We start from the raw sequence: 24,096 nt of genomic DNA on the forward strand, positions 1-24,096 counted from the left end.
TTTGTCCTTACATTCATAGAGTCCTAATTTCTAAGGCCAGATAGAACTATTATGATCATCGAGTGTGACCTCCAGAAAATGTGAATTGTCTGTTAACAAAAGTATTTGCTCTTGTTCGTTTAAGGTGAATTTGGAGAAGTATGCAGTGGACGTCTGAAGACCCCAGGAAAAAGGGAGATTCCTGTTGCCATTAAAACTTTGAAAGGTGGCTATGTGGACAGGCAGAGAAGAGATTTCCTGAGAGAGGCTAGTATCATGGGACAATTTGACCACCCAAATATTATTCGCCTCGAAGGAGTTGTTACAAAAAGTAAGTTATTAATCTATTTTATTTCTTCCCTGTTGTGCCCCTGGTTTGGTATCAAAATTAAAGGCATCTTTCATGTTAAAAATAAATGTGATTGCATTCCACAATAATGATCCAAACCACCGGTGTATGGAAGTTACTATAAACTTTGGGGCCAGTATTTTAGAATAGTGTAGGATATGTGTTTTTAATAAGGGATGCTACATCTCTGTAAAAATCCACCTCATTCAAATAATACCTTTAGAGGTTAATATGAAATAGGATTGCAGTGTTATCTACTGGAAAATTGAATACAAGAGAGGAATCTAGATTCCCAAATATTGTGAACATGAAGGCAAATTACCTTGCAGAGATAGGAAAGTGGTAGCTATATTCTTTGTTTCCCACAGCCACCCACTTTCTATCATTCTATAGTGTTACACTGATATTAGTATCTGAATGAACTCATTTCCTATTTACAAGAAAGTAAAAGTTTAAACACTTTGTTAAAAAATTGTTGTACACTTGCAAAGCCTTCAGGAAAACGTTATGAAGAAAAACAAATACAGTTCATTCCCTATTTTTAATTTAGAATAATCTATTAAACTTCTTCATCTTTATTCCTATTCACAAGAAGCAAAAAACCCAAACAAACAAAAAACACCTCACTGTTCCAGCAATACCCCGATCATCTTCATCCATATTTTTATTAGGTTAAGAAACTTTCTAAAGAACTAAAATGCACAGTGACTATTTAAGTCTGAGATGAAAGTCCTATTAACATGCATGAAATTTATTCATAGCAAACTTTTGGTAACAACGAATTCCAAGCCTCAGGAGGCATGATATTCTCATCATGAAATCCTTGCTATAACCAACCCATGATGTTTGCTGATTTGCAATGCTTCCTTCTGTTTATTTCTCTCTTAAAGTGGATTTAGACTTTATGAAAGGTAATGACTGATAGTATAAAGGAGTGAAGTCCCTTTGTCTGCACAGCAAATACAGCATAGGCAGTGCAAGCTTTTCCGTTATCACCCCTTCAAATTGTCTAATGCTAGACTTGGGAGACACTATGTACTAGAAGTAAGATGGCAGGCTGGTTTTCTGTGGTTAAGGCACTGAACTAGAACTGCCACAGACTCACTGTGGGACCTTGGGCAAGTCAATCTCTCTGTGCCTTGGCTCCAAATCTGTACAATGTGGATAATAATGCTTCCCTTCCTCACAATGGCATTGCAATGATAAATTCATTAATGTTTATGAGGTGCTCAGATACAGTGAGGAGGACCATATGCTGTAAACTTCCAGATCAGTATAGTTTGATCTTCATTATTGTTCAATCATTGATCACTCTGCTGAAACTAGCAAGGTTGCCAATTCATGCCAGGTAAGATACCATTGAGAGGGACAAACATGGTTATGAGAGATATGGAAATCTGTAGGATCTTAATTGAAAGCAGCTGCTTGTTTCGTGTACCCTGGTGGACAGCCATCCGATAGCAATAATCACTTTCAATCTTTACCAACCTGGTCTGTTTATGAATGAATGTCATAGAAATAACTTGACTCCGTATCCCATTACTCATTAGCTGATTCAACAGTGTAACTTAATATGTCTTATTTCTGAAAGAAGCTAGGGATTGTGATTCACAGTAGTTGTTTACATTCAGTTACATGTTGCATACCTAATAGAATAGAATATACTTCATGTTTAATCTTTGCCACACTTCTAAATTATCTTATTTATAATGTGTTGTCAACCATTCTAGTGAGAAGTGGGGCAGGAGTTAGAAACAATGAAATCAGTTCAAGTCTTTGTTCCTAGCACTGGACAGGCAAATTTGGGTCTTACATCACCTTAAATAAATAAGATAATTAGCACTTGTTCTTTCCACTAAGGACTGCAGATACCTTAATATTGCTTTTAGAATATTTGCCTAAAGGTGATATAGGAGTGTGTGTTCCTGTGGCTTATAGTTATAGTTACACAAAAATGTATTGCTGTCAGATTATAATAAAAATCTAGCATTTTGATCGTTAAAAGAACAACTATGTGGGATGCAACAGGATTAATTCTAGCACTGTTTTATTGGTGCGGTTGGGACTATATTGTCAACAAATTTCACTTTAAATGCTAGACTGTGCAATTTGCACATAGCATGAAGTAAGGAGCTGTGCAGAGCTGACCTACTCTGAAAGACATGCCAGGAGGGGTTCCAAGTTCCCTGGAAACCAGAGGGAGCATGCACTCTGCTGCAGTCCTTCTGCTTCCCAGCATGTGGTGGTGGTGTAGCGATGGCTCCATCTTCTCCCCTCACGGCCTCCTTTGGGACACCGTATGCCCAGGTGGGTAGTTTGCATGTAGTCCCTGCGCTTTCTTGAGAGTGCAGAGTCTGCAATTCTGACAACACAAGCCAAGAAGGAAGGGAGGTTTCTTACTCCCACTGTGAACCCCTAGAAGGGTCAGGCAGAATTTGTCCCTAGATGCCTTGTTTGTTGATAAAATGATTACAAGGTGCTTTGTCTTAAGAGGTAGACTGATAACAGCAGAAACTGTTTATCTGATATGCATCTCCATTGCACTAAGCTGTAGAGATACATCTGATAGAATAAGTTTGATTAACAGAGTTGTACCACTATGCTTAGCACATTCTTTCCCCTCTAGTAGCTGTAGCCATTGCTGGTATATATTGCATCAGTTTGCAAAGCAGTACTCTCCTTAACTAAGTCATTGGCTATTGAACTACAAAAGAGAAAGTAATTGATTGCAATATACAGAAGAGCGCTACCAAACAAGTAATTATTGACCGGGGAACAGCAAATGCTTCCATGCATTACACAAATGATAGATCTTATCTTGCATTACTAAGTAAGCAGAAGTTAGCATTTAAGTAATAGTATTCCCCAAAGTTGCCCTGTGTGTGGTCTGTCAGAGAAAAGAATGCTGTAATAGCCCTTTCGCAAATGAATATTTCTGCATTTAAAGGATTTATTCAGCAGATTTGTAATTTCCTTTTCTGACTGTTGTCTTTCTTACATGTGCCAGTCATGCCCCCTGTCCCGACGGCAGGGAGAGCTGGGTATAACTGCTGCACCAGCTCTATGTCACCAGAGGATCCAGTTACAGTGTGCTGGTCCTCCCATGGCCCATTTTGTTGGCTGTAGGAACACTTTCCGTCAGCAGTGCAGACCAAAGCAGGCATGCCACAGCACAGAATCTGGGCCCAGCAGTTCATTTACATCACTACTCAAAGGGCCAGACACAAAAAGGAGCCATTGCTTACACTGGATTTGTTTTAGAAACACTATTGATTTATGTGGGTTCCAATAAAAAGGCCATTTGTTGTCTACAGATCCACTCAGATATGCTTGTCTTGAGCAGTGGAGAAAATCCATGTTTTCCTTTCAGGTCAATCTGCTGTAGTGATGATGTTAGGTCTGCCTTTGGGAGCCCTGTTCATGAGCCAGTTTTTGTTTTTCTAGGGTTACCATTCGTCCGGATTCCCCTGGACATGTCCGGCTTTTTAAGCTAAAAATAGCGTCCGGGGGGAATTTGTAAATGTCCGGACTTCCCCCCCATGCAGAGCACGCGCGGCTAACAGTGCTGCCGGCCGGCCGGTGTCACTTACTTGGGGCTCCGACACTCAGCCAGAGAGAGCTCCTCCTGCTCCCTCCCTCCCTCCCTGCATCACAGATCGGCTCCGGCAGTTTGGAGCTCCTCCCCCGCTGCTGCCCAGCAGCTCAGGCAATTTCTGAGCAAGTTCATCAGACATTAGGTGAAGAAAGGCCAACAACAAGGGGGGCAGGGGGTTGGAGAAGGGGCAGGGAGGTTCTGGAGGGGGCAGTCAAGAGACGGGGGGGTCGGGAGTTCGGGGGGGGGGGTTTCTGGAGGGCAGTTAGGAGCAGGGGTCCCAGGAGGGGGCAGTCAGGGGACAAAGGGGGGTCGGGAGTTCTGGGGGAGCTGTCAGGGGGCAGGAGTGGGGAGAGGGATCGGAGCTGTCAGCGGATAGGGAGCAGAGGGGTTTAGATGGGTCGGGAGTTCTGGGGGGGTCTGTCAGGGGGTGGAGAGTGGTTGGGTGGGGCATGGGAGTTCCAGGGGTCTGTCTGGGGGTGGGGCTGTGGATAAGGGTTGGGGCAATCAGGGTACAGGTAGGGGGTAGAGTCCTAGGGGGCCAGTTAGGATGGGGGGAGGGTCTTAGGAGGGGCAGTCAGGGGACAAGAGGCAGGGAGGCTTAGGTAGGAGGTGGAGTCCTGGGGGGCAGTCAGGGGACAAGGAGTGGGGTGAGGGTTGAGGGTTCTTAGGGGGGGAAGTGGGAGGGGAAGGGGCGGGGCTAGGGCAGGATGGGGCGGGGCTAGGGCAGGACAGAGGCGGGGCTCCTCCCGTCCTCTTTTTTGATTGCTGGATTATGGTAACCCTAGTTTTTCACTCTGAGCATACTCAGCTGAGTTTGTGTTTCTTTAGCCACACTGACAGCCTTTCATAAATGGGTGTTGGAGAGGTGAGGAAGCTGCATGCTTCATAGTACTCAGATGTTGCTGTGACCGGGGTCCAAGGAGGGGCCACACTGAGGTTGCTTAATTAGGGCAAACTGCAAAGAATGGGGCAGACAATCCCCAAACCTGGTGGTTATTCCAATACTTAGTTCCACCAAGCTAACCAAAACCAGCTTCTATAATACCTTACTGGTTATACAGAAGCCAAACACAGTCCCCCCTTAAAAGCAACCCAGCCTTTGGGCTCCCCCCAGACAGCCAAGTCAAATATGAAAGTTCTACCAATTGCAAAGGATCGGACACATTACCTCCCAGGTTAATGACTATTTCAGATCTTTACCCAAATACACACTACAGCCAATTCTTATTAACTCAACTAAAATGTATTAAAAAAGAAAGAGAGAGTATTGGTTAAAAGATCATTATACATACAGATATGAGTACAGTTCTGAGATCAGTTTCATAATAGAGATGATGAGCATTGGAATTGCAAAGAGTTCTGAAAATTAGTCCATAGATTCAGTCCAATGTTTCATACCCGGGGTGATCCAGATGGAACTAGAGATATCAGTCTTAGGACTCAAACTTCACCTGAATAAAACTCAAGCAGATCTGAGATAAAAAGGATCAGGACCCAAGGGTCCTTTTTATAGTGTCAGGCCTTCTCTTGACAGCAGGGAGTCCTCAAGTGAACAAGAGGCTTTTGAAGTAACCTTCTGTTTCCTAAACATCATCAGTAATTAGCTACATGGATTAACATAAGGTAATTATCCATTAAGCAATTTATCACAGACTTTAAGGAGACATATAGACAATGACATTACTTCACCTAAATTTCATCTAAATGTTAATATTTCTTTTTGATCCCTGAATTAACAGAATACAGCCCTAGACCGGAACCATTTGGTTACATTGTTAAACTCTAACAAGATATAGGTAAACATAGACTACTACGATCACTATCTTCTCCAATTCTTTAACACTACAGGTTTACATTTCAAAGTTCTAGTCTATCTAACATTTCTTTGCTAGCTACTTGTAAGGAATATCTCTAATTACTATTTACATACTTTCCTAATATGTCTTTAAAGGTAGAATTTGGGTCATTTACCCTGCTAGTTGCTTAATCCTCTGTCATAATTCCCAAAGCCAGTTGTCACAGTTGAGGGCAACTGTACTTGTATTTCCCCCAGTGGTCCACTAAGGGCACCCACGCTCAAGCTTCCCAGTGTTGCCTTTCTTGGGTGAAGATTCGTGTCTCTCTCCCTTCTGACCAGGGATTACCAGACTGAGCAGTTTCCTACCCTTGTTGTGTTATTCCCAGTAGATATGTTGCCCAAGCACACCCAGTTGCTTTCTGTTCAGAGACAGTTAACAGTGTGACTGACCATGGTTATAGATACCACACAGCTCTTTGTATGTAATCCTATTTCATTATTAGGGTAAAAGCAGTCCAGAGAAAATATATTAAAACAATAAAAGAACCCACATGCATGCTAATCAGCTTACCAGAGAACCCCCCAATCCTTCCATGGGCTATGGCAGAAGCAGTCCTACAACACCACATGCACAGGGTTTTCTTTGTAGTCACAAGTTTATCACAGCTTCAGCTCAAAACAGGCACTCAGTCTTATGGAGCCTCAGCAGGCCCAGTCCTTCCAACCCTAACCTAAAGATTGGGGGCCTCCTTGGACAGGCTTCCTGTCTGCTTTCTGAATCAGTAAGAAGGCTCTGAGACAGTTTAAAACCAGGCTATTGATCCAAAAATCCTTTTGTTGCCTGTTGGTCCTTGGAGAATCCAGTTTGAACTACTATATGTATATCTCTCCAGGGGAGTGGTTTCAAGGGGCTGATAACAGAGGAAGTACCTTAGCACCCCCATCCTACTAGATGTACATACAATGCCACAATAACACATCCATAATTGTATTTTTACTACAGTGGACCCATTTGTCCAGGATATTGTCAGTCTGTCATGCCAGGGTTTAAGCTCCATGGGAACAGGACCCATTTGACATCTAAATCATGTTGTATTCTATATTACATAAACCCAGGAAAATCCCCGTCTAAGGCAAGCTCTGTGACCTAAACTATGAAGGTTAGTCGCCCCTCTCCCCGGTGCTCTAACTATTCTAATTCATTTTATAGCCATTGCCTCCTATTTGAAAACAACAGCTTTTGCATATTTCAGAATTTGAAAATGTCACTCTGATGAGTTGAATCTTTTTGAAGAATTTATGCCCTTTATATAACATGAACCAGAAAGGTTCAAAATTATCCATCCAACAAGGGAGGATAGAAGAAGGTGACAGCCATATTCTTGGTTCTGTGTCAGCCCATGTTCCAGTAATGATAGGTGTAAGTTTGGTATGACATTGGACACTTGTTTATCATTTTCTGAGTATTGTGCTCAAGTGACTTTCAAATCTTGAATGCCATAGTGATCGTGAAATCCGTAAGTCAGCAATCTGACAAATCAAATTCAAACCTTTAATCATAGAGCTCCCTGTCAAACTACTGTATATTGCAGAGGAGGGCAAACTTACTGACCCTCCGAGTCACATACGGCAGTCTTCAGAAGTTCAAGAGCCAGGGCACACCTGCCGGGGCTCAGGGCTTCATCTCCAGGGGAGGCACCTGACGGGGATTGGGACTTCAGCCCCGCTCCTGCTGAAGCCCCAAAACCTGGCAGGAGCGACCCGTGGGGCAGAAGTCCAGAGACCTCCCCTCCCCGCTGAGCAGAACCCCCTCCCTGCTGCAAGGTAGAGATCCAGGCACCACCACTCCCCACTAACTGGTAAGTGAGAATGGAGGGAAGGCATGCGGGGGCTCCGCGAGCCATACTTCAACGGTAAAAGAGCTGCATGTGGCTTGTGAGCCACAGATTAGGCCACCACTGGTATATTGCCTTGTCTCACAGGGCTGGTCCACACTAACCCCCCACTTCGAACTAAGATACGCAACTTCAGCTACGTGAATAATGTAGCTGAAGTCGAACTATCTTAGTTCAAACTTACCGCAGGTCCACACGCGGCAGGCAGGCTCCCCCGTCGACTCCGCGTACTCCTCTCGCCGAGCAGGAGTACCGGCGTCGACGGCGCGCACTTCCGGAATCGATCCCAGAAGATCGATTGCTTACCGCCGGACCTGGAGGTAAGTATAGACGTACCCTAAGAAGAGAGTCCAGAGGACAGCAACACCTTGCATTGTTCATGATGAGGGCAAAGTAGCAGCATGATTCTAATTCATTGCAATTTGCAGTATGTAACTTTTCATTGCAGATCTCTTCTTCACTCATTACAAATGTCAGCAAGAGATATCAATGAATCTTCCTCCCCCCTCACATTCCCTACCCCCTCAGGGAGGATGTTATGTTTTAAGTCTTTGAGCCCTCTGGATAATGCATCAAACATTGCTCTTTTCTCCATCCTATTAACAGGTGGAGACTATTAAAGTGAGTTCAGAATTCACTTTGGAAGGTTACATATTTTACAGTACAATATATTTATTATATGCTGTGTTGTATGCTTGTCTATTATGCAAAAGAATGAGGTAACTTTGAGTTTATGACACTTTAATGTCAACCACATATCATGAGATTTTACTTTCAGCCAATCTTATTTTACTGTATAAAAAAAATATTGAAAATTAAATGTTAAACAGTGACTTTCTGAACTTGGATGCAACATATTAGTTTACATAATGTCTTTAGCACTGTGTACCAAGGAAAAATGTGAACTGTATTACTATCTAGTAATGGTTTTCTAAAATGTAAAATTTTGAAAGTCAACAGAAAACATCTGATTTTAATAAATGTCATGTTAACACTATCTTACAGTGACACTACCAGAGCATATACTTCAAATGTACTGTATTTCCATAAAGGTTTATAATTGATTAATTATATAGTTGCAGCCATTTTTATATTTGGCTATATAGCAGTGTGGTCAGTTTCTTCCCCTTGGATCAGAGTATGTAAGTCAAAGGTGTATCAGTCGTTGAAATCTACAATATTAATAAATAATTTGAAAACCAAACAAAAGAAAAAACAAAAGTGTATCTGCAACCATAACAAAACTTTTTAGTTTATCCCCATAACTCAAGACACCAACACTGCTAATACCTGTGAAGTGGAAGACCATGCTGAGTTCTGACATGAAAAGGAACACCCACAAAAAAAGTACTTTTAAAGCAATAATAAATAATATTATAACTTTAGCAATGTAGCAATTTTGCATGGAGAAGCAGTTTAGAATAGATTCGTAAAAAGGGAAACAAAAGCCATAGTATTTGGTTAAAACCTACTATGGGCCATATTACAATCATGATATCTGTCACTCTCAGCAAGTTACTGTTGCTTCATTGGTAGTTTCCATTCTAAGTATAGCTAGTATGCTATGTAGCAAATATTGTGGTGAAAGTAACTGGTGTGTTGTGGTAAATTTTTGAGTTTTTAATGCCACATACTGTATTAATGAATGTGTCTAATGAAGCATATTGGAACTATATGCAAAACTTCATGGGCCAAATTCATCCCTGGTATAAATGGTATGACTCCTTTTGATGGAGCGCCCACCTCACACTGGCTTGGAAGGGGTTAAGGTGGCCAGGTAGGCCAATTAACTCCCCTGAGTGCACCTGGAGGAGAAGCCTGGGATCTGGCCACTAAGTAGGAGTAGGCTCAGCTGTGCCAGTACAGGCAGGGGCCCAGCACACAGCCAAGTAGCTGGCTACAGGTGGGGGCTGCAGGAAGGCAGGCTGCAGCCACTCCCTGAGTAAAGGAGTTGGCAAACCCAGAACGAGGAGAAGCCAGTAAAGTCGGAAAAATCCCAGGGGAAACAGTAAGTAGGACTAAGGAGATATAGGCCTTTGCTGCATGTTATAGGGTCTCTGGGCTGGAACCCAGTGTAGTGAGCAGGCCTGGGTTAGGGTTAAGGTTTGGGTTCCCCTACTAGCCATTGGGTAGGAGGTTGGCGATGCCACCCTGACAACATGGTCTTGAACGCCTTTGAAATCCCTGGAAGGGGAGGAGCTATGAAAGGAAACTGCAAATCTGGGAATGGGTGGGGTAGCAGCAGGAGACCAGATTGGGGAAGACACCACGGGAGGGAGAGTTCAGGCTGGTGGAGCTAATTCCCAGGATGACCAGCAGGAGGCGCTGTGAGCAGTGAATGAAGCCCATGCCACTCCTGTACAGCCAATGGAGTTGCACCTGTTTATACAAGGATTGAATTTGGCTCACTGTCTTTATTTTTCTTTGAATATTGTTTAAAAGTCAAATACCATTGCACATTACTGTAAGTTTAAATGGTGCCATGGTGAACTGAAAAAAAAAAGACTATGAAAGATCAGCCATATATTTTCACTGGATGTGTTTTATTAAAATGAGATCCAAAATGAAGATTTGGAAATTAGAGCTATGGACCATGTTTGACATAATCAAGACAAAAGTAAGCTATTTTATCCACAACACTCTTTGTAAAACAGGTTACCCTTAATGGACTCATATCTAGAGTACCTAATTAATGTAGATAATGCTGAGTTATTAGTACTAGACAAAAAATGCAGGGCTTACAAAATATATGCACAGACCCTTCATATAATTTGTGGAAGATTTGTTCTGCCAAGACCTACAATATCCAGTAAATTGATTTTCCTAAATGACAAGTACTTAAAAGGAATTAGCTCTTAAACCCCTAGAAAATTATTCTTTTCATTTGACAGAACTTTTTGACAAGAACCAAAAGGCCTTTATGGTTTCGAACAGTTCCATTTTTTGTGTTCTACTTCTCTGTAATGTAGCAAGCAAGCAATACAGTATAACTGTCAGCTTTGCTGTATGTTTCTTAGGCTGATAAGCAATGAAAAAAAGTATATTGTCAAGTGGTCAAATAACTAACATCTCGTTAGTAGTAGCTTAATCTGACCATGATACCATGTCTGCCATGACTAAACCTTTATAATTTTTTTTTCAAAAGCTGCTTCTGTAAAGAAAGTAGGCGGCAACTGGATTTCACACTCTCTGCAGGATCTATTTTTCAAAGCTGGCTGTATTTAATCACATAGGGCCTGTTTTCCAAAGGTATTAGGTGCCTAAAGATGCAGATAGGTGCCTAGTGGGATTTTCAACAGAGGCTAGGCACCTATCTGCATCTTTAGTCACCTAAATACTTTAAAATCAGTCCTTTTGTTATCCACGAGGTTTATTGTGGTTGTTTTTTGTTTTGGGTTTTTTTAAGAAAAGCTTGATAGGACAATCATTTTGCATAATTATCATTACCAGCTGCAAGCAATTGCATTTCAGGATAGGATTCATTCTCCTGACTATATTATGTAATTCCCTGTTTTAAAATCCCCATTAGGAGTGAGAGAAAAGATTGAACTTTAAATTGAACAAATTAGTTGTAATGGGTAGATGGAATATGATGGGGTTTCTTGTGAATACAGTCCAGAGAACTAATGAGTAAAAGGGACACAGGTTCAGTTGCACTGATGAGGTTTATTTCTTATTTACATTGCTGATTTTGTGCTTGTATAATAGAACTGTTATAGTTTTGCCCTAGTCATGGTGAGAAAATTAGTGATTATTTTGCAAATTAGCAAATGAGTAAAAAATAAAACAATTTAAAAAGAAATTAAGGGCACTGATTCATAAACTGTATTTTATTAATTTATTTTATTAAATATACATTAATTTGTTATAACCTTCTTCATTACCTCATAGTGCCCTAGTAAATTAACTGTACTCTCATTTGTAAAATGAATAGTCTTAAATCCAGTTGCATCTCTCTTGCTGATAAGTCTTTGATGAGAAGTAAGAGGAGACCATTGGATTTAATGGTAAAACTTCTTGGGTCTGAGGTTTCCCAAAATGATGATTAGGGAGATTCTACTGTGTTTTTAAGCTTGAGTCTAGAAGTGTTTGATCATATCTGAGGGATTATTTTGTACATTTTTAACCTAAGTTTAAAAAATACATTAATTTTCTCTGTACATTCAGTAAAAGCTTTGTCCCTTTGTTTCATTTCACTATAAATGCTTAACTTTAGTCCTACTTTCAATATTAAGTCATCCTGTGATAGCGCTGATAGTTGTGTTGTGGTTGCATCAAGGAAGTGTAACTTGACCAAGTGAAAATGCATTTTTGTCACCTACTAATGAAACCTGCAGCTCTTATGATTAGCTTTATTTATTATCAAAATAGACAAATTACTAGTGAGGGAATAACAAGCTAGAGACAAAGCTGGTCTTACAATGTGCAAATATCCTGTTTATTTCAACTCCCTCTGCACAATACATACAGGGCTCTGTTGTGTCTTTGCAGGGCTGTTGTATTTTGGAGGTAGATATGCAAGTGCACCACTTCAACATCAGTGCCCAGAGGCACTTGTGAAGTGCTCGGGTAGAATGCTTTTATGGGCACTAGCAGCAGCCCTTACTGGGAGGTGAGGCACAAGCTCACCCCTATCTGCCTTCAGACCACCTCAGCCAATGCATTGGGTGAGAAAGTGAGACTGCAGAAGCCGGACTTTCACGCTGCTCAGACATATCCTCTTTGCGCTGAAAAGTACTGCAGGTGGAACTATGACTTTCACTCACTTTTGCAGTCAAAGAGCCTGATTTTCCTCTCACACGGCTGTAAATGAGGAGTAACTCCATCGAAGTAAACGGAATCACCAGTGTGTCCTCTCTTACTGGATTTAATCAAGCCCAAGCAGTGCAAGCTTTGGGAGTCTGGCTGCCCCTTTTGTAGGTGCACAAGGGAAGGATGTACTTTCTATCCCCACTCCCTGCCAACCAGTTGCATAGGGGCAACATGTATCTGCCCATTAGTGTATCAAGGATGGATCCACAATATGATTTATTGAGTATAATATTGGGTATATAAAGTAAAAACTGGTGTGTGATGGGTGAGGATATTGGAAAATTAAATGAGCACCTTAAAGTGAGGCTTTGAGGCCTGGCTTGTAAAGAGTGGACAGAGTAAGCAGGGAATCTAGAAAGAATACTAATACAAAAGCCCAACTGTCAAATAATTAAGGAATGAATCAAAGTATTGGTGGCAGAAATTTAGTATGTGTTGATTTTAGGAATGTTAGCGAAGCAGTATGTAAGTCTGAATTGGCACGGGCAGTAATAGTTTAAAAAAAAATTAGAATAAAAAAGGACTTTCAGGTTCCTTGCTGCCAACTGAGGTTAATTTGGTTAAAGTTGGCCTTAGCATAGAAACAGGGTTGAGTGGTTTTCTATCTCAGAAGAATAAAGTAATTTCAGTTTTAGCCATGTTCATATGAAGAAGTTCTAGTATATCCAGCACACATCTGCCAAACTTTTAATAATAAGAGCAAGTATATCATCTGAAGCTAGGAAATGGAAGATAATACTGTAACTAATCAGCATAGGGATAATGGTCATGCCTGGAAGAACTCATCAGTTCACCAAGGGGAAAAGTGGTACAAAGAAAATAGTGAAGGGCCTAGGACCGAGCCCTGGGGAAAATTTACCGTTAAATCATACAAATTAAACAAACTAGTTACTGAATGCCTGCGAAGATGGAGAAGACAGATAAAAAACTAGCCAGAATCTGAAAAACAAGCCACAAAGAATGACAAGTGAGGTCTTAGTATAGAAAAAAAAATTTAAGCAGCTCTGGATTTCTTGTCTGAGTGATCTGCAGATTACAAGTAAAAGGTGTTATTTTTGCCTATCAACGCTGCAAATGCAGTCAAGGTCTCTGAAAGTTAAAGTGAGTTATTTTCTTCTTGTGCATCAGCACCAGTAATAAAGGTTCTGCAAGCTGAATTGAGCTTTCACGTATACCTGCCACAACCTCGTTGTCTTCCACTTGTACCCTTAATGTAGGGTGACCAGACGTCCCGATAAAATCAGGACTGTCCCAATTTTGAGGAGTTTGTCCCACATCCCGACCGAAGTACGGTCGGGACACCATTTGTGCCGATATTTTGTTTCAGGCGGGGGTTTTTTTGTTTGTTTGTTTTTTACACTCAACCATCTGGGTCTTTGGTGGCAATTCGGCAGAGGGTCCTTCAGTCACTGATGGTCTTCAGCAGCGGATGCTTCTGCCTTTGGCACAAGGTTTATTACCCGCCACCAAAATGCTGCCAAAGACCATCAGCGATTGAAGGACCCTCCGCCGAATTGCTGCTGAAGACCCGGATGGGTGAGTGTAGCAATTAAAAGCCCCCCGTCCCCCGTCCCCCCGCAGGGGTCCCGATATTTTCCATTTAGCATCTGGTCACCCTACCTTAATGACACCTGTGCAACACTGTCATCTTCCACGGTGTCTCACAGGTATTACTGATTTGAATTTGGTACAAAATTTTGGTGATGCAAAAAAAGGAGTAGAAACTGTAGTTCACTGCATCTTAGCTGTATTTGGGTTTGCAGAACTACCTGAAGTAAAGTGCAGTAAATGCATTTGCATCACTCAAGTGAGAAAATGTCACTCTGAATTAGAACAGGGAGTGGTCTGCTAAATAAAAACATGCTATTTTTAAACAGTCACTTTTCAGAGTAGAGCTGCACTTTCACTATTTTAACAGTGCAAGATGCAAAAGGTACATCCAAAAGAGTAAGCCATGGGATCACTAAGAGTGATTTTTGGAATAAATAATTAGTACCTGGAAATGAGCATTTTGAAGGAACAGACATATTCAAACAGTATGTTATCTCGAAAATATGTCTCGCAAAAGACCCTTTGGCCAAAATGTTGTACCAGTGTGGTCTGCCCCTCTAATGGCCTGCGGCTGCAGGGCCTGGAACTGACCAGCCCTGTTCTGAAGTGGAACCCCTTTGGGAACCAGTGTTTGGGATTGACAGGTTGCAGATAGGATTATGAGATCAAGAGAGCCTCCAGGGGAGTATGAAGGGAGCTGGGTGTGTGTGAGGGGGGTGCAGGAGACAGGGCAGGGGATGTGTGAGGGGGGTGCAGGGGTCAGGGCAGGGGGCTGGGGATTGTGAGGGGGTGCAGGGGGCTGGAGGTGTGTGGTGGTGCAGGAGTCAGGGCAAGGGGCTGGGGAGGTGTGAGAGGGGTACAGGGGGCTGGGGGTGCAGGAATCAGGGCGGGGGCTGGGGAGGTATGAGGGGAGTGCAGGGGTCAGGGCTGGAGGGTATGTGTCGGGGGTGCAGGGGTCAGGGTGGGCAGAGGGCTAGGGGTGTGGGCTGGGGCATGGGGGTGCTCACGGCAGGGGGCTGGTGGGGGTATGCCCTGATTCCAGCCCCTTCCCCAAGGCCCCGCCCCCGCCTCTTCTCCTCCTCCTCTGCGGAGTGGCGAGCGTGCTGAGGCTCTGATCTTCCCCATCCCTCCTGCCGGCAAACACCTGATCAGCAGAAGGGAGAGGGGGAGGAGAGGGAATGTAGCACCCTCAGGGGAAGAGACAGGGGAGGAGATTGGCTGCCGGCAGAGCCTACCCTGCAGCAGCAGGAGCCGGCAGCATCAAGCTTCTGCCCCCACAGGAGAGAGACACTGGCACCATGGTAAATCCAATACTGCCTGAAACTGACTTGGATCTGGTTCTTTCTTGGAATGGTGAAATAGCCTGCCAGCCTACTATTGCCATTTCATAAATCCTGCCTCATTTAAACTTACATTTATTATTTCTAAAGAATGACAGTATTTGCACTATAACATAAGAACTGTCTTCTGTTAGGAGTATAAAAGTGTTGAAACTGAATTTAGGATTAGAAGAGATGCTACTACGTTGTTGTTTTCTATAGTAAATTATTTTGGTGTGCTAAAGGCATTCCTATAGTTGCATAGCAACACAGACATTGCCATGCCAGACCAGTGGTCTATCTGGTCAAGTTGGTCAGTTCTATATACTTAAAAAGAAAGTGCAGGAAACTTTATGCTAGAAAATTATAGAATAGCCTGCTCACTGGGGAAGTTTCTTCCAAGCCCCCATGAATTAGTGGTTGGTTTATGCCTGAAACATGAGGGCTAATATCCCTTCTAAAAATGTTTGTGTGCATGTTCTCCAGTATAAATATGGATGTTTTTATCCATGTAAATCCTTCTTGAATTGTACAAAGCTCATAGACTCAATGAGATACCCAGTGCAAACTAGGCTTTGTAGACTTTTTTTTTTTAAATCCTTTTTCCCAGTTTTAAATCCACTGTCTTTCAACTTCATTGAATGTCCCAGTAGTCACTTATTATGAGGGGATAATAGGAATGTCCATTGACCATCACTGTACCTTTCATTATTTTGTTATATATCCCTTTGATGTGTCTCTTCAAACTAAACAATTCCAATCTTTTCAGTCTCTCCACATGTGAAAGTCTCTTTATGCCTGTTAATCATTTTCTTTACTTGTCTTTGAACCCTATCAGTTTCTGCTATATCTTTTCGCGATTGGGTGACCAATCGAACAAAATATCCCAGATGAGGTCATCCCATTGTGTTTCTTTTCAATAGAATTATGATCTTATTAGTATTATCACATTCCTTATGCATTCTGAAATGTTGGATTTTTTTATAACTACTGCACATTCAGCTCAATTCAGCTTGCGGAACCTTTATTGCTGGTGCTGATGCACAAGAAGGAAATAACTCACCTTACTTTCAGAGACCTTGACTGCATTTGCAGCATTGATAGGCAAAAATAACACCTTTTACTTGTAATCTGCAGATCATTGAGACAAGAAATCCAGATGCTCCAATCACAAGTTACAGTAGGAAGACAATTTTTTAATGAAATTTGGGGAGGGGGGAACCTAGAATTTTTTTTAAAAAATCACATAAACTTTTCAAATGGGAAATTTAATCAAAAATGGGAAATTTCAAAGAAAACAACATATACAATATACAAAATATATTGAACAACACAGTGTCCTAATAAAGAACTTTGACAATGAATCATGTGTTCCTTCTTTGTTTCCTGTCTTTCAGTCAGTTTTTATTCCACAGCGGTACTTTACCTTTCACTCCATGACTCCCACTGCAAATCTCCATAGCTAAGGGAGGGAGGCAGAAGAGGGTGGGTACTTCCGGCATCCCTCTTTTTGACTGTTTTCACTTGAAACATGGCTACCTTAGTATATGTTGCCTTTGAAACCAGTCTGCAGCCCCCTTTGCCCCATCCAACCCCCAAACTGGCATTCTAATGCGCAGAAGGAGTTGTCACAAGATAATTCTGGCAGCATCAATATTGACTTATGCAATAACTGTCTGTGGGTTTTGTGGTGGAGTTTCTGGGTCCATCCTGCCAACCGTGTTACCTTGTCCCTGCTTCCCAGACCAAAGGCAACAAATCCACAGAGGGGTCCTTCTGCAACTTTCAGGGGGAGGAGAGAGAATGCCATCTCAGCATCTCTCTTCCCGCAAACTACTCATGTTCAGTGCATGCCAAGCAATTTTGGCTGTTACTATAGTTGCATGGCATCAGTTTCCAAGATAACTGAACTGAACCTCTCACCCCTTTGTGACTTCCTTGAGGGTATGTCATTTAGGTCCCAGCAGGGCTGGCCTTACCAGGAGGCCAACTGAGGCGGCTGCCTCAGGTGCCAGACTATGGGGAGCACCACTAGGACCCAGAGTGTAGAAAATTGTGTCTTCTGCTGGTGCATATGTATTCTCTCTGCTCTAGATGCACAGAGATGGTGAAGTGCTGTGCTGGAGGAAGGAGGGCACAAGAGACATAACAAGCAGGCAGAAGAAAAGGTGAGAGGGAATAACAGAAAGCAGCAGGAGTTGCAGGGAGAGAGAGGAGGAGGAGCCTCTGATGTACCTCTCTAGTACCCCCAGGAGCCTGGACTGATTAACACCAGCTTCTCAGGTCGCTTCCTGTTCCTGCTGCTTCCCTGAACCCACTTGAGGAGAACAGGCAGTCAACTGAAGTACTAGGAGTCAGTTAGGCCCTCAAGACACTGCTATCTTCCCTTACTCAGGTCCTGCTACCAGCTTGCTTATTTGTCCCCTTGGGGGAGGGATAGCTCAGTGGTTTGAGCATTGGCCTGCTAAACTCAAGGTTGTGAATTCAATCCTTGAAGGGACCACCTAGGGATCTGGGGCAAAATCAGTACTTGGTCCTGCTAGTGAAGGCAGGGGGCTGGACTTGATGACCTTTCAAGGTCCCTTCCAGTTCTAGGAGATGGGATATCTCCATTAATTTATTTATTTGTTTTAATTGGTGTTGAGAGCCACTATAGTTGGCACTAAACAGCAGTCATGAGTGAAAGAAGAAAACACTGCTCTGGGGCAGCATTCAGAAAAGGAAAGAAAGCAAAGGAAGATTTTCTATCTAAGCAGGAATGATCTCTCCTGAGATACCTAGACACAAATGTTCACGGTGAGCCTTCCGGCCCCAGTGAGGATGTGAGTGGTGAGGAGATGCCTGATCTTCCAGTTAGTCAGAGTGCAGGTGACCTGGCAGCTACTGCAGCATCCATATTTCCATCTCAAATGGATGTAACCATGCATATTCCTGAAGAAAAGTGTAGATCAGAGAAGAGTGTGGTGGAGGCGCAAGAAACAGCTACTGCTGAGTTTAGTTCCTTAAGTCTAGATGATCCAGGACTGTGGACCCACTTGAGCAGTAGCCTGAGGGACTTCCTTGTACTGCATGGGCCACAGCAAGTGAAAAACTTCATGTTCCCCAATGACAATGAAAACAGAAGTTTCCATCCAACACGTTACTGGATGAACGTGTTGAAATCCCCAATGGTGAAAAGTGGAGGGGCCATGTACTCAAAAACCCAGAATGCTGCATACTGTTTTTGTTGCAAACTCTTCCAGTCTAATATTCCAGCCACATTGGGTTCTACAGGAACAATGGACTGGAAAAATCTGGCTAGAAATCTGACATGCCATGAGAAGGCAGTAAATCACCAGAGAGCATTCCATAGGTGGAAAGAGCTTGAGATGAGACTAAGTTTAAAGGCCACCATAGATGATCAGCATCAAGAGAAGATTGCAGCAGAGTCTCTTTACTGGCAAAATGTTCTGAAAAGGCTCATTGCCATTGTGAGAATGCTTGCTACCCAAAACCTAGCACTGCGTGGCACTTCAGCTGTATGTGCCAAACAATGGAAACTTCCTTAAAATTGTGGAGCTGATGGCTGAGTTTGATGCTGTACTCCAGGAGCATCTAAGAAGAGTCACCACCCAAGAAATGTTCACACACCACTACCTTGAGAAAACAATTCAAAATGAGATCATACTGTTACTAGCAACAAAAGTCAAACATAAGATTGTGGCAGATCTGAAGTCAGCAAGATATTACTCTGTTATTCTGGACTGCATACCTGACATCAGCCATACTGCACAAGTGACTTTAATGGTGTGTTTTGTAACAACAGAACCTAGTGAAAATGTCCCTGCAATGGTGACTGTCAGAGAGCATTTTATAGAATTTATTGACATTGATGATATTACAGGAGCTGGTATGACAAATGTCCTTCTTAAAAAGCTGGAAGATACGGGAATTGCGATAGCTGACATGAGAGTTCAGGGCTACGATAATGGTGCCAAGATGAGAGGAAAGAACAGAGGCATGCAGTCATGGATCTGAGAGTTAAACCCTCAAGCTTTTTTTGTCCCATGCAGTTCTCAGTCATTGAACTTGTTGGTCAGTGATGCAGCATCAGCTTCTAGTGAGGCTGCTGAATTTTTTAATGTAATTCAAAGCATCTATGTATTTTTCTCTGCATCAACTTATCGATGGCAAATTTTGAAGCAACATCTGGGAACATCCTCTCTGACACTGAAACCACTGAGTGCCACACAATGGGAAAGTCGAGTGGAGGCGATAAAGCCTATCAAACACCAAATTGGGAAGATAGATGATGCCATAGTTGCCATTATGGAGGATAATGCTATGACAGGAACTGTTCATGGGAGAACAGTGGCAGAGGGAAATGGAATCACCAGAAACATACATAACTTCAAATTTCTTTGTGGCTTAGTGTTGTGGCATGACATACTGTTTGAAATAAATGTAAGCAAGAGACTTCAAGATGTTGACCTTGACATATCTGAAGCAATGGAACAACTGGACAAAGCAAAGTCATATCTACAGTCTTACCGGTCAGATGAGAGATTTCAAAACGTTCTGAAGAGTGCACAGAAGTTGGCAGAGGAACTTCACACTGAAGCTATTTTCCCACCCATTCAAGAATACAAGAGTCACCGAAGAAGAAGACATGTTGATTACGAGGCACGGGATAATCCCATAAGAGACCCCAAACAACAATTCAAAGTTGAATTCTTTAACCAGGTGCTAGATTGTGCAATACAGTCAGTTGAAGAACATTTCGTGCAGCTCAAGGAACACAGCAGTATATTTGGGACATTGTATGATATTCCAAAACTCCTCACTATACCTGAAGAAGACCTACACCAGCAATGCAGGGCACTAGAGACAGTGTTGACACATGATGACATGCACTATATTGATGCGAGTGATTTAGGTGATGAACTGAAAGCCCTTTCAAGACACATTTCAGCAGGATCAACTCCAAAGGCTGTTCTAGAATATATGTGCACAAATAAGATGACCACCCTCTTTCCAAATGCTTTTGTTGCTCTGCACATACTTCTAACACTTCCTATAACCATTGCTAGTGGAGAACGCAGCTTCTCCAAGCTGAAGTTAATAAAAACACATGTAGGCTCCACAATGACACAGGAAAGGTTGGTCAGCCTTGAAACTATCTCAATAGAGCATGAGCTGGCCCAGACTGTGGACCTTCAGGAAGCAGTTCAAACCTTTGCAACCAAGAAGGCACGGAAAGCACCACTTTATTCAAACAGATAAAATGCCAGTGTTTACTATGCAGACAAGAAAAGTTACATTTGCTGTTCAGACGTTTGAAAGTTAAGTGTTACTTAAAAATTTTGAAGAAGGCATTTTAAGTTGTTAGTTCTCCTTTATTGGGGTAGGTAGCAGAGCAGTACCATGAGAGGAGTAAAATATGAAGAGTGCAGAATTGAGACCTTTCAAAGTTTTGGCCCAAGCGAGGGTGTATGGGGGCATCATTTGAGCTTCCCGCCTCAGGTGTCAAAATGTTGTGGGCCGGCCCTGGGTCACAGGCTTCTAGCTGTCTTCTTTCTTGGGACAGAGTCCCACAACTCTCTCTGTCCACACTGGAGATTTAGGCTTCATTTCACTCTGATCACCAAGCAAGTCTGACTTTAGTTCAGCACCTGCAATCCAGTTGTCTCAGGCTATGTCTACAGAGCAATTAAACACCTGCAGCTGGCCCAGGTCAGCTGATCCAGGCTGTGAAATTGCTGTGTAGACATTCGGGCACAGTCTGGATCCTGAGCTCTGGGACCCCAGCCCAAGTATGAATGTCTACACAGCCGTTTTACAGCCCTGTAGCCTGAGTCCTATGAGCCTGAGTCAGCTGACCTGGGCCAGACATGGGAGTTTAATTGCTGTGTAGATGTGCCCCCATGGCCAATGGCAGGGTTAACCAGTGACCAGCCAGCATTAATAAGGAAAATTATTATTATTCAGAACAAAAGCATTACAGAGAAAACATATATCTTAAAAACAATAGAACAGCTTACATGCAGGTCTTAGCTTACCAAGCGGCCGTCCATCTACTACATGGAGACCCTGTTCAGAAAAAAATACTTCAAACCCTTTCTACTGGTTCTGTCCTTGGATCCAGTGAAAACAACCTCTTTCCTTATGGCAGGCTGGTCACTTTATACAGTTTTCATCTTTGTCAGGTCTTCTGAAACATATCAGACCAGTCTATGCAATTTTCCCCAGTGGGTTTGGCTCCTCCAGACTTGCTGCCTGTCTAGTGATTTCCATTAATTCCTCCTCCCTCATTGATGTTTTGTTCCTGCAAGAAACTCCTGTAATTCCCCCATGGAGACAGAATACAATCCATAGTATCTGTCACACATGGTTTCCTGCCCTTCTAAATACGGAATCTGATTGGATTAGATATTACAAAATAATTCAGATTTTAGTTACCAAGATGTGTGTCTTGCCTGTCACTTATAAATAAGGGAACTGAGATAATTATGTGCTACTCACTTGTAGGATTTTCTGCCATTTTGGTGTTGGACATCTCGCTTTCCAGCCCCTTCTCCCAGCAGCTTATTGTGCTCAGGATGCTCTTTTTAGTTTTTGGGGGCTTACAGTATTGCATTTCAATTTGCAAAAGATTATATTAAATTTTACTGTGTCTGTTCAGAGACATCCATCAAGCATTTTAGTCTACCAGAATTTGACTACTATAACTCGGTTATTTTTTGGAAGGCAAAGAAATCACTATCTACCTATTTTTCTTGTGTAGTTATATATCCACACTCACTCGCCCATCTCTTACAGGGCCCAATTCTATTGATAAGAGTAAAGTTATGTGCTGAAATGAGCACAGACAGTTGTAACATTTATTTCAGTCAGAAAAGAAGTGGTATTTGGGAACTATATCTTTTTTTATAATTCCTTGGGTCACATGACCCAATCTCCTAAAAGTGTTCTGCATTCTTTTTGGGTGGTTTGTCCGTTTCCAAGGTTTGCAGCTGGGACTAAAACTTAAACAGGAAGTAATATTAATCTGGAGTTTGAGCAAAAGGAATTACAGGTAATTTTGATTGTAGTCCTATTCCAAGAAGAAATTCTGGTTTGATCATTCAAATACTTTTATGCCCCAAAAGGTTCTGTACATAGTTCTAAATTTGAATCTACATTAACAGTTACCAAGTATCTACTGGGGTTAAACAAGGATGGTTTGCTAAGAAATCGACCATCAGCTAATGAAAGTCTAAATTTAGTTGTTTGTGCAATATCTGCCTGGAAATGTAGCAGTGTACTTCAAACCTTCCATTCGTTGGAAACTTAAGGTTCATTTTTACTCTCTTTTCTTTATCCTGTCAGCAGCTTAGGCAAATGGGCAAGCTATCCTTTTTTCATGTAATTTATCTAATAAAGAAGATTTCTTGGACCAGGATATAACTGCTGTCATGATTAATACCTTTATTGCCACACTCTTTGCTCACTTATCAACTATTCTTTTCCTTGGGTTGCTGTTAGTCTTATCCAGCTATATTCTTTGGACCAGCACAAGTCCCCAGAGAGAAAAATTTTGAGGATCAAGCAGGGTGTGACTGGTGTGATGAGATGGTGCCTGGAAAGATTTTTCACCTAGAGACTCATCCATGGCATGAAAACTCTAGAGACCAATTACTGTGGATTATAATTAGATCTTAATAAATTATTGCATATGTTTAGCTCACACTAGCAGACATACCATGTTGTTCTATGATCCTGCTAGGTCTGTGCCCCTGCCTGGTAGACAATACTATGCTGCATGAGGTTGTCTTTCGAATCAGATGCAAAACTGAAGACTCAGTCATAGTTACCATTAAATATCCAATGCTACTTTTCGTAAGAGAAATGGGTGTTAACTCCACTGTGTTGGCGAAATTCTAACTCATGTTAATATATTCTACACCTCTACCCCGATATAACGCTGTCCTCAAGAGCCAAAAAATCTTACCACGTTATAGGTGAAACCATGTTATATCGAACTTGCTTTGAGCCGCCGGAGTGCACAGCTCCCCTCCCCCCCCCCCGAGCATTGCTTTACCGCATTATATCCGAATTCGTGTTATATCAGGTCGCATTATATTGGGATAGAGGCGTACTTACTAAAATTTCCCCTGTAATTTGTCAAGCTGATGCAGTATTCTTTTCCATTTTTGATCTTAAAATATTGGATATTATTTGTGTGAGGTTCAAGAGCTGCAGTGTTCCACCACAGAGGTGTTTGTATTTCACTGGTGGCTCATATATCTTCTACCTCTTTCCATAGATCAAAGGGATATTGTGACACTTTATTAAGTAGTGTGTAAAATGCTCTGAGATCCTCAGATGTAAGGCACTGTAAAATCCATTATTACACTTAAATAGTTTGATGTTAGTTTTGTGTTTTTCTTTGAAAATGTGATGTACAGAGTTATATTAACAAAACACTCTTAAAGGTGCTTGGGAGTTGGATGCCTAGGCACTTTTAAAAATCCTAGTAGGTTCCTATCTGAATCCTTAGGTACCTAGATATCTTTGAAAATCTCGTTGTAGGTGCCTAAATTGCTTTTCAAAATAGGACTTAAGCACTCCTGAAAACATTACCCTCCTAGAAGTTTGGAAAGCACTAATTCGGGTCATTATTAAACATGTTACTGCTCGATTTCATTTTGCTTTTCAAACCTATACAAGATTTTTACCTCTTCTGAGCAGCCAGTTAATCAGACACTTGAACCACTCAATCCCTCACTGCAAAAATTAAACAAATTTATACACTTTTTTTCTCCAGATAGGGACTAATT

General features: G+C 42.0%; 1 protein-coding gene across 2 annotated transcripts in view; it reads left to right on the plus strand.

The window, feature by feature from the left end:
- LOC117888172 (ephrin type-A receptor 6-like) overlaps positions 1 to 24,096 on the plus strand; it is a 385,983-nt gene that overhangs the window by 213,780 nt on the left and 148,107 nt on the right. For both annotated transcript variants that reach the window (XM_034791377.1, XM_034791386.1), the window contains exon 8: positions 125 to 310. In XM_034791377.1, the coding sequence (XP_034647268.1) occupies positions 125 to 310 (186 nt within the window). The remainder of the gene's footprint in view (positions 1 to 124; positions 311 to 24,096) is intronic.

The sequence above is a fragment of the Trachemys scripta genome, chromosome 1 (assembly GCF_013100865.1).
Source record: "Trachemys scripta elegans isolate TJP31775 chromosome 1, CAS_Tse_1.0, whole genome shotgun sequence".
In the NCBI taxonomy this organism is placed as follows: Eukaryota; Metazoa; Chordata; order Testudines; family Emydidae; genus Trachemys; species Trachemys scripta.